Here is an 11,357-nt window from a genome sequence, read left to right on the forward strand (position 1 = left end):
CCACAGACTTAGATGAATATATCGTTTTTGACTCGCATGGAATATTGATTTATCTGTAGATAATTGGCAGGTGATAATATTAGGAAAAAACCCGAGCCCATGGTGTTTCACTACTTTCATCAATTTTCTAAAGGGAAGTGTATATTGCTCAACTCCACTAGGAGGGGCAGAGGCGGAGGCGGAGGCAGAGGCAGAGGCAGAGTCCTTGTCTAAAGGTTTGGACAGACAAGCCATCAATGTACTTCAGGTATGATCTTCCAGCACTGTAAAAAAGTACAGGCTTCCCCAGCTGCAATGACTCAAAATGTCCTGGGGCCCCTGCTGCCATAATGCTGCACAGCTCTAGGGCTAGTGAACAAAAATCACAGCATGCCTCTTGGCCATGATGCCCAAGACTTCTGAAAGCGGATGAATAGCAACAGCACAGCTTTCTACTCAGGACTTCCTTCTACTGGGTGACTGATCATTTTCATGATAGAAAGGCTGGGCTTAGACTTTGCCTTCAGTGCAAGAGCACAGGAGACACCTAAACCATTTTCTTACTCTCCATGATCTACAGAGCAGTCCTGTGAGGCACTGGCTCTTACCTCCTCTTCATAGTGCAATGCCTTGGCACACCTGACCATGCTTTTCTTCCAGCTTGTCTGGCATCTGGACTGTATTGGCATGATAGCAGGAGGTATTTCAGATAAGACTTCTCTAACTGTTTTACGTACACTTTGTGTCAAGGAGCTACGTGCCAATGGGGCAAGAAGTAAGAGAAGGTGTCACCTCTGTGACCACCTCCAGTCTTTGAGCATCTGATGAGAGGGATGTTTCACCTAAGACACAAAGCACTAGCATGCGGACGCTCACGGACACGGAGCGTAGATGCGTATTCCCATCTGGAAGATGGGATCCCCTGATGGACTCCATTTCATTGCCAACCACTTTGACATGGGAAATTCCTTACCCTGAGCAGCTGTGCAGGAAGATTGCAACAGCATCCAGAAATCACTGTCACTGAGCAGTTTCTGCAGGAGGTCATAACCAAGTCAGCCTGGATGGCCTTTCTTTCCTGCTTGGGGACCATCGGTGGCTGAGAGTACATCAGCTGTAAGGCAACTACTGATATGCTTCAAGATATTGTGGTTCAGTAGGGGCATTTCACCTATGTGGCATCCATGTTTTAGTGTAAGATCCACAATACCAGAAGAAGAATTATTTGCTAATGGGGCTGTCTGAATAAATTCTGAATTGGCAACGATCCCTGCCTTCCTTCTCTGGGAGCAGGCTATGGGGGCACTACTGTGCTGAGCCACCTGCCTCACTGTGCCCGACCAAAACTATGATTTGGGTGCCCCACATGGGGTGCCTACATCTGGCTGACCCCGTTCCTGGAGCACATCCACAAGCTTAGGGTAATTGCTGCCACCACCCAGTCTCTGGTCTCTGTTAGGTCTCTCTGCAGCCTAGGGTACACAGACCCTGCAGATGTTGGGGGTGCTTAGCCCACCGTGGTATTTTGGGGTTCTTCTGATAGCCTAAAGCATTCAAAAGTAACCCCTGTCCTGGAGGAAGGTAAAAAAGCCAAGTCCATTTTAGCTAGCCGAGCAAAAGGAGCTAAAAGGCTAGTCCCTTCCCTCTTCCCTCAAAAATGTAACAGATAGCATTTATTGATCGGAGGGAGAGAGAATGGGGAGTCACAGAGCAAAGAGAAAAACACCTTGAACAAAAGAGAATGGGCTCGTGGCCCTTTTAACACGTGGCTAAAATCACTTGATCCTAATATACTGGCTAAGTTTCCAAGGCTACTCACAGTAAGATCACCTGGAGCATCTCTCCAGAGGTCCAAGCTTATCTGTGTTCCCAAAGTGACTCCTCTCCTTCCCAGCGTGCCTGCTCCAGGACAAAGGGAAGAGCGACACCCCCCACCCCCCCACACACACTTTTGGAATTTCTCTCTCTCTGTCACATAGATGACCAGGTTAAAACCAAACAGCACACAGGTGAAAGGGGAAGGATGTGTGTCCAAGGCAGGGCAGAAAGAGAGGGAGGATCTCTACAGAGAGACAGGGGCCTTTTTTTCCACACAGACCTACCTACCTATACTTCCCTAGCCTCATGTCTTAGAGCCTGTGGCCTAGGTAGTGCAGGTAGGTTACCTAGTTAATAAGGCAAATCAAGAGAGTGGTTCACAGAGAGACAGGAGTCAAACTGGGGTTCACAGTAAGCCACAAGTCATAGAGCGAGAGGGCAAGACCGGGGTTCATGGCAAACTGGAAGCTTAAGTCCAAGTTCAGGGTGAAGCACAAGTCAAAGCCAAAGTTTAGAAAGCCAGATGTGCAGCCAGAGGTTTAGGTGAGAAAGGAATCAAAGAACTGTGAAGGGGTCTGAGATAAGAGCCAGAGTCTTTGCCCAGAGAGCCTGCTGCTGTCTTGGGGAATGCTTTAAAGGGTGGAGCAGGTAGATCCTGTTTCCTGCCTTCTCAACTAGGATTGTCTGGGCCTAAAACTTGGATTTCAGCTCTTACATCCTGAAGCACTACTTGGATGCCAGGGAGCTCTTCAAGTACAAGGTTAGGATCTGCTGGATGCCCACAGAATATGCCTGTGGTACCTCAAGGTGGGATGGATGGCACAGGGGTGTATGCCTTGATACTAGCAAGCGTTTCTGCCCCAGGTGGTCATTTTAGACTGCACCTTGTTACACAGACTTGGGGTGAGGTGATGTAATCTGGAGAAAAAGAAGGCAAAAGGGAGGGCCAGTGTTTTCCATACAAGTGGCCCACAAGCATCCTAACCTTCCTCTCATGGACTTATTCACACTCAGAGGAGGGGAGGAGACTTTGGGGTCAAGTGAGAAGGCAGCACATTATTCCATTGTGTGAGTGGGTTTCAGGGCTAGAGTCCCACAGCACTTCGCTGCCCCCCCCGACCCCCGCAAGGTAAAGTGCCCAAGAGCCTGTGAAGTCAAGGGGTACGGCGCACAACTGCACATCTCTGAGGTCCCCGGTAAGGTGTTGTTCCAGGGTCCCATCCTTTGTTGGAGAAGGAGGTTTATTACCTTGGAGCATGGCAAGCCTGTTGTTCTGGTTGCTTGTCTGGTGTTCAAGAATCCCTGGAGCTCAGGACAAGGTCTTAGTATGGCCACGATGTCAGAGGAAAAGTTTGAGCACGGGAGGCTGAAGGTTGTGGCTGGTGTGCTGGAACAACATGGCTAGTGAGGACTTGCCTTTGGGGTGGAAGTTTGTACACAGGTGTGGGATTTATGAAGCTGATTCTTTGGACCACTGGTACTTGAATCTAGAGCAGCCAAGCCAGCAGGCAGGGGCAAAGTCTGTGATGCCACAAGGCAGCTTGTCAGACTCCAGGCCTAGCCCCGCGTGGTCCCTCCCATGAGGACATTGATGAGAAGACAGGCGATCAGGAGGAACCCATGCAAACCACAAGCCCCTGACAAGGGTACTATAAAACCCCTACTACTTCGTGCGGGACGTGTCCCAGCAGTAACATGCCCATTTGTGCTTCTGAGCCTCTACCTCACTCCAACCTACCCCAGCCCTGCTCTTGCATAACCACCGTCCCCGTCCCTGATGTATTTGTACCTCACAGCTCTATTCTACTATCTGCCTTGACGACAATACCCCCTCAACCCTTGGCCTGACAACTCAGACTGCAATGGGTGCCTGGTGTGACTCCAGCCTGCCTATGGTAACTTGTTAAATAACAGTCCATGGCCCTTTCAGTCTTGACACTCATGCATTCTTGGTTATCAACCCAGTTCTGTTTATCCTCACCCTCGTTTCTCTCCTCAGGGCAAGACTCTTCTTCTTCTTGGTTTGCATCCAAGTGGGCCCACTTGACTTGGACCCCAACCCCACTGGTCAGTCTCTTTCTTGGGCTCTGACCGCACCAAACTCAGTCTCTATCTCTTTCTGGCTGAGGCTCTGATTCATCTGGACATTGCTCTTCCTGTGGTGCTCCAACCCCCTGAACACCGACCAGCTCTCCAATACTGGAGTCTATTAATCCAAGTCATGACCCCATGGTCCTAACTGTCTAAAGGGCTATAATCACGATCACCAGCCACCTCCCAAAGCCATACGCATTCCTCAAAAATATTAGTCTGTCCTCTTTGGCACTGGCTCTCCCCTGCCTGGCGCAGTATTGCTGCTTGTTGCTATTTCTTGTCTTGTTGGGTTCGGGATGGGGTGCTCTGTGGGGGGGTGGGGGGATGGAGGGGGCGAGTCTTTCCTGAAAAAAGATGCTGCACCCTCAGACAGGCTTGCCAGGATCCATGTACATTGGGATTGGGAGTGAAACAAGCACTGGACAAGCATTAGACCTCCCATAACAGTCCACCCTGCAACTCTTTCCAGTAATCCCATCACTCCATAGGCACTCCCAAATGAAGGATCCCCACGCTGAGGCGGGTGGGCATGGTCATCAGCTCTCCCAACCCACACACCCCCAAATCGCATGGACCGCCGTGCATGCCAATCTGCCTATGAAAGAAAACATGCCACACGTATAGACGCAATTTCAAATCTTTATTTCAAAAATGAAATCATGGTGCAGTGCACTAAACATCTTTTTTTAATCAAAAAGGCATCATTAAAAAAAATGTAGATAATAAATAAAGACAATTTTAAAAATTGTTATATTACTAGAAAAATAGGAAAATGGAAAATAAGTAGAAAAATAGTTTGGATTTTCCTCCCCAGCACCTCTGTATCTATACAACATTGTTTATTAAAACACTATACACGAGTATCTATATACTATCTATAGCTATACACTATACACTATATACATATATGTACTATTTAACTATACACTATATCGGGGTAGGCAACGTCTTTTGGCCAGAGTGCTGAAAAAACCGCAATGTCTACCTTGGAAGGTGCCAGAGTGGTGAGATGCCGGAGCCCAGAGCAGCTGTTTGCAGCCTCCCGGCTGCAGCCGGCCCAAGGGGCCCGGTCTGCTTGCAGCAGGGCTTGCAGCCTCCCAGCTGCCTGCTGGGAGCAGCCTGGGCTCCATGGCTGGCAGCAGCTGCTGAGAGCCCGGGTTGGTGGTGGTGTGTTGAGCAAAATGCCCTTACGTGCTATGCTTGGCACGCGTGCCAGGGGTTGCTGACCCCTGCACTATATACTACTTATTACATACATTATACACTTTTTAACTAGTACACTACTGCTAAATAACTTGCTTCTACTGGCGGGTGTGGATTCTTGCTGCTTTCCTTATTCATGCTTTTCAATTTCTGATCTCGAAAGTCTTCTGCAAGGAGGGGAAGAAAGAAGAGGAGGACAGGGTTTTGAACCACAGTCCAAACATCGCCATTTTGACACTGCCACCCCGCTACCACTCCCCACACCCTGCTCCACACAGGCTTTATGGGACATTTTTGATATTACCTACATATCACCCAGGAGGCTGCACCTCTTGGGGATGGGTCTGGTGTGCAGTATCCGCCTGCACTATTCATCGTGTTTCTGGAATGGCAATAGCAATTATAAGAAATAGGAAGGTTACTGATGAAATATGAAAATGTTAAGAAGAGGTGCCACACTCCAAACAGTTGCAAACTTCCCATGCTGGTGATGCCGCTGTGCTCAGCAGTTCACACCCACCGTAGCGGGAGCAGTGGGCGGAGGGCACGGGGGGAGCACATACAGGACCGCTGGTGGTGGTCTGGGCACGACCTCTAGCAGAGGGTAGTAAACAACAGTAATTGGCCATACGGGTTACTGCTCTATTTCTTTCTTTCTGTATTACGTATTCTGTATTTTGTATTCTTAATATATTAAGTGCTAGGGTAACTAATTCAGATGCCCCCCACAGTGTGCCCTGGCTGCCTGCAGTCAGCTGCGGGAGCAGGGGAAGGGAGGGAGGGATGAGCAGGAGCACCCCCCCTGACCCCCCCAAAAAAGAAGAGCAGCAAAATAACAGTGGCACCTACTGACCAAGGGCCTGAACTACAGAAATATTGCAGTGCACCTGGTGGCAAACAGAAGCCATTACATGCCTTTGAGTCACTTGGCTTTTACACGCCACGAGTCCATAGATACGAAGATGTAGTCAGCGGCGACGCAAACTAAACTATGTCCAACCAGTTTTACTTTAACATACCCAAAAGATTTTTAAACCGAGGGGAAATCCCGCTCGTGCAAACACAAAGGCAGTTGTGACACCATAAATGGGAAATCTCGTGGTGTGTACATGCAGCCATAGGCACTTGGTCTTAGCGCTAGGGAAGAGCTGGCCTGGCTGCGGGCAGCAGGAGGGATCTGTCCCCACCCCTGCGAGTGTCTGGGGTGCTGCTCAGGCTGTGAGACACAAGCAGGGAGCAGAAGGCAGGGGCTGTTCAGTGCCTGCTTCATGGCTCTGATTCTGCTCCAGCAGCCTCGTGCCAACCCCATACTAGGTCCCCACCTGGGTCCAGGTGACAGAGACGGAGAGCGCAGGATCCTGGAGCTGGGATCCTCTCCCGGCTGTGGTCTGCACCAGCTGAGCATGTGCTGTCACCAGCTGGGATCGAGGGCAGCTGGAAGCTTGCAGGGCACCTTCACCACGCCACTCATCCACAGGACAAGCAATCCTCCTGCTCTGTGCAGCGGTAGCAGAGGTGCTGACTGTGATGGAGGAGATGGACGAGGGCCTTCACCAGCACCAGGAAAGATGGTCTGAGACTGGGGGGCGAGAGTGTCCGTGGGAAGAACATGTCCCATATTTTCTCCTAGTGGGCCAGCTCTTCGTGCAGGCAGGAGGGAGTCGGTGGCCCTGGAGCTGGGGAAGGGGGAGTCACAAATCCCAGCTCCCTGTGGGGGCATCAACAGCTCCTTCTGGGGTATCAAAGGCAGGCATTATCTGGGCTCGGCACAGGCTGCGGGGCTGGCAGCACTGTGGCTCATCCCCAGATGGAGGGTCATGAGGAAGGCTGCTTCTCTGACATCCTCTGGCTCCTGCCTGCCCTCACATCGCTGCACTTCCTCCAGCATGGATGGCAACCTTAGGTGGGAGGGTGGCACAAGGGGCTGCCCTCTGTAAAGATGGTTGCCACCACCCAATGGAGCCCATGGGGCTGAAGCCAGGCTAGCCACAAGAAACATGAAGCCTTCCCAACCTGCCCCCCCCAGTCACCATGGGGGCAGGCAGTGCCCGGAGGCCCTGGCAGGAGGGAGAGCAGGGTGGAGAGGAAGCTGTGAGGACTCGGGGCCGGGGAGGCCGGCTGGGGCTGTGGGGAACGGGCTCAGCTGACCAGTGTCTGGAGCCGGGCAGTGGATGTCAGTCTCTGTGTCCCCCGTGCAGCTTCCCCCTGCGCTCCTGTGCTTTGCCTTCACCCCAGGACTTTGGATGACAGCCCCTTGCAGAAAAGACCCAGGCTTGCTCCCAGGGTGGCAATGGCAGGTAATACTGGGGTGCACTGGACAGGGAGGAGGAGGGGACCCCATTGCCCACTCCAGTAGGCTCATGACAGGCTCGGGCCAGATTAGAGACAGAAGGAGCTGAAGCCCAGAGGGACTCAGGAGGACCCACAGTCACAGGGAGGTCAGTGGCACAGCTGGGCCATGGGCCGGTGTTCCCAGAGCCCCACCAAGCACCTCCTGTGCCCTCTCACATGTGCATACAAGGAAACTGAGGCAGGGAGCGCAGCCCTAGGCCCTGCAGCAGCTCTGGAATAGACCCCAGCTCCCGGCTCCTTGGTCCAGACCAATCCTCCGCCACTGCATTGTGTGGCATCCTTGTCAGCACTCCCTCTACTGTCAGCTGCTGTGGACACAGCCACACGCCTGGAGAGCCTGAGCATACTCAGGGGATGCCCCAGACAAGCAGGAGGCTCAGTGTGTTGGGATGGGGTTGGGAAGCCCTTTAATCAGGACTCCTACTCCAAACAGCCCTGGACCCCGCTTGGGAGCTGAGAAAAGCACCGACTTGAGAGAGGTGTGTCCCGCGCCCCCAGCAAACCCCCTGCCCTCATCTTGGCCCCCTTCCTGAGGTGGACTCCTCGTGGTGAGCATGTCTCGGCTTCCTCCTGGTGAGCATGTGCACGGCCAGGATCCCGGGGACCAGGACTGCCAGCACCCCCAGCAGGATGAGCCCCTTGGCACGGCAATAGGACAGTGAAGGGGCCAGGGTGGCGCCTGAAAGAAATGAGACATGTCCGGGGGTTAGTTTGCTGCTAAACCTGCTGCTGGGCTGCACTTGGGCAGCAGCGGGCAACGGGGTGTCGGAGCAGGAACAGTTGCCCTGTGTACCCTGGGATGCCATGGCCATGGGGAACACCCCCACTACCCCTGTGGCTGAGCATCACCTTCACAAGCTGCCTTTGGGGAGGCTGTGGCCGAGCTGTTGCTGACGGGGTTTGTGGCCGTGCAGGTGACAGGTGAGTCCTCATCTCCAGGCTGGTGCTGCATGAACAGGGATTTCCCGGGGGTGACCACGGCGCCTCCTCCTGGGTGGGCCCAGGTATACGTGGTGTGCGGGTCGGGCTCCCCAGCGTGGCAGGTGAATGTCACATTGCAGGTGCCGTCCACCTCCCTGGTCAGGCGGGTGCTGATCTCCGGCTCTGGCAGACGCGCTGGGGAGGCAGGAGGAGAAAGGGCTGCAGTGAGGGGCTGCTGTGGAGACAACCGGCTGCAGGCTCCCCCCTGCCATGGCTGGGGCTGGTGGAGAAGGGACCCAGGGACAGTGTCCCCTCAGCCCTGGGGACACCAGCCCCAGTGAGCGCTGGGGCGGCAGGAGACACAGGTCAGGGAGCTGCTCCTTGCAGAGGGGGCTGGCTCTGCCCCAAGGCAAGCCTGGGCTCTGCAGGGCCGTGCCCCAACCATTCACTCTGGGGCAGGAGCCTGGGATGAAGCTACCTCCCCCCTTGCTCTTGGTCTCCCCTGTCCTCCCTCTGCCTCCTCCTTCCTCTGCTTTGGCTCATTTCCCCCAGCCCCCTTTGCTGTCCTGGTCCTTTCCCACAAGGTGGGCGCCAGCCCCACGGCACACACAGCGGCTGTGTGTCTGTCTGGATGTCTACCCTCATTCCCACTCTACTGCCACCCCCCTATCCCCGCCCGACCGTGCAGGAAGGGCTGTGACTCCCTGCAGCCTCAGGGGTGCCTGGGTCAAGAGACAGCCTGGCCTGTCCCTGGGCATCCCCCTGACCTGGAGCAACCTTGATGCTTCCTTGACAGCTCCCTGCAAAGCAGCTTGTTTGACCTCCACCTCCATCTGCGTGCACACACACATGAACTTCACAAAAGTACACACCTGAAAGCACACATGCATGCACATCCATGCACACGCACTCACCGTACAGATTCAGCAAGTAGGAACAATCGTATATATCAATTCCCACTCTGTTTTCTGTCAGCCCGTATTTGCCCGCATCTTGCATCGTCAGGGCGCTGACTTCCAGCGAGTAGTTCTGGTCAAAGAGTCTCACTTTACCTCTGTACCTCTGGTCTGGCACGGAGATGTGGGGCAGCTCTCCAGGCCTCCGCGGCATGATGACTGCCAAGGGCACCGCTGTGCCTGATGCATCGTGGAGACGATTGGGGGGGAACCATGTGATGCGTTTGAATCCAGGTGCAGCGTTGTGAGGAAGGACGACCGACTCGCCAAGGATCCCATTTAGCCGCACAGGGGAGCAAGACATTGTCCCAGGACTCGTGCCTGACAGCAATGGCAAAAGGCAGCTTTGTGCTCAGGGGCTTCGACCTCCACAGCCCTCGGCCCTTGGCTGGCACCGCCCAGGCTGGGCCAGAGCCCGTCACACACAGGAGAGAGCAGAGCCCCACCACAGCCCTGGGGGAGGGGAACGGTGCAGTCCTGACCCTTGAAATTCCTCCCTCCCTGCAAGGCAGGAGCCTTTCCCCTAAACCAGTGTTCCCAGCACCAGGGCCCTGCAGGGCAGGGGGTCACATAGGGATGCAGCATCGACCCACTGGATAGGGAGATACCAGGCCCCGAACGGGCAGTGCCTGGTGTGGGTCACCCAGCATGTCACTGGGAGCCCAGATAGGAAGGAAGAGGTTGGTGGGACCATGCCCAGCCCAAGGCAAAGGGCACCCCCAGGGCAGGGAGGGGGCTTGGACAAAGGGGGACCACCATTCCTCGTTGGATCGGACAGTCCCGCAATGGGATCATCAAGTCCTGGTCCTGAGCTGCACAACTCCAGGACTGTATTGGTGCCAGATTCACAGCCTCGTGCAGGGATCGGGAAATGGCAAGTTCCCTCTTGCAGGTGTGCCATGTTGCAGCCTGCAAGGGACTGCTTGGGGCTGCCCGGAGCGGGGCCCAGATGGCCCCATATGCATATTTCCACCTGCACACATGCACGTGGCTGGGAACGCAGCCGGGCAGCGTGGAGAACAGCTCCTGCAGGCTGTCTATGGGGCGGGGGGATGGAGGGAGCTTGAGGCCCCCACAGTGAGGGTGGGAGTGGGGCAAGGGCTGGGGGCACTGTCCAGCCAGAGCGGTGCATGGGGCCCGAGGCCCGGGGCCAGGAGCAGGATGAGCCACGGGCGGCTCATCCAGGGGGCGGTGGGGAGGAAAGGGGAGCACGTGTCCTGCCTTTCCATTTGACAAAGGTGGTCACCCGACATGGAGAGAAGAGACTGGGTGCCCAGTGTGACGTGGGCAACGGCATTCTTCCTGCCATGCCTCTGTCTCGGCCCCACAGGCACCCGACGTGAGTCCCACACACAGGATCAGGCCCACACACTGGTCAGCCTGAGACTGCTGTGTCCTGGGCTGAGAGCCCAGCCCTACCCAGCTGCTGACCTGGCCCCGCGCAGCACTGAGCCCTCCCTGCTCCTCCCACGCATCCCTCTACGATTTCCAGGCCTGGCACTTGCAGGGCTCCCAGCGCCTGCGCCCCTGCGGCACTCACCTGGGGGCTGGGCCAGCACCAGCACAAGGACGAGGGTGGCATGGAGTCCCCGCTGCATCCTGGCAGTGCGGGCAGAGGCTGCTGAGCAGAGAGGCCGAGTCCTGGGCTGGGCACTCGCCCCAGGCACTTGGGCACGCACCGGGATGTCCTGGGGCAGGTCTGGCTGGGAAGGAAACTCCTAGGATCCCCCTGTGTGACCAGGGCTGGCATGAAGAACCCGAACCCAGAGGCGGCAGCTCGTACTTCCACTTCCGACGCTGCTCGTGCTCCTGGCCAGCACAGGATGAGATAACAGGGCCCGTGACTCAGTCAGAGGTCAGGGGAAGGGGGGTCCAGGCCCAGGTTCTGGCACATTCACAAGAGCTCACATCCTGGACCCACAGCAATGCCTTAGAGCAATTGTGCCTGCGGACAGCCACAGTCAGGAGCCATTTGGCCCCACAGGCACCCGACGTGAGTCCCACACACAGGATCAGGCCCACACACTGGTCAGC

General features: G+C 55.2%; 1 protein-coding gene across 2 annotated transcripts; it reads right to left on the minus strand.

Moving 5' to 3' along the window:
• Positions 1 to 7,885: 7,885 nt before the first annotated feature.
• Positions 7,886 to 11,106, minus strand: LOC106723275 (SLAM family member 5-like). Of its 2 annotated transcripts, none has more exons than XM_025195296.1 (4): positions 10,864 to 11,106; positions 9,420 to 9,644; positions 8,296 to 8,562; positions 7,886 to 8,125 (listed from the first exon to the last, which is right to left on the minus strand). In XM_025195296.1, exons 1-4 carry the CDS (start codon positions 10,919 to 10,921, stop codon positions 7,959 to 7,961), a joined length of 717 nt encoding a protein of 238 aa, XP_025051081.1. In that variant the 5' UTR covers positions 10,922 to 11,106; the 3' UTR covers positions 7,886 to 7,958. The 2 variants fall into 2 exon arrangements, with proteins under 2 accessions (XP_025051081.1, XP_014382850.2); XM_014527364.2 differs by having other exon boundaries at positions 9,282 to 9,644.
• Between the last annotated feature and the right edge of the window lie 251 nt (positions 11,107 to 11,357).

The sequence above is a fragment of the Alligator sinensis genome, unplaced genomic scaffold, assembly GCF_000455745.1.
Source record: "Alligator sinensis unplaced genomic scaffold, ASM45574v1 scaffold1103_1, whole genome shotgun sequence".
Classification (NCBI taxonomy): Eukaryota; Metazoa; Chordata; order Crocodylia; family Alligatoridae; genus Alligator; species Alligator sinensis.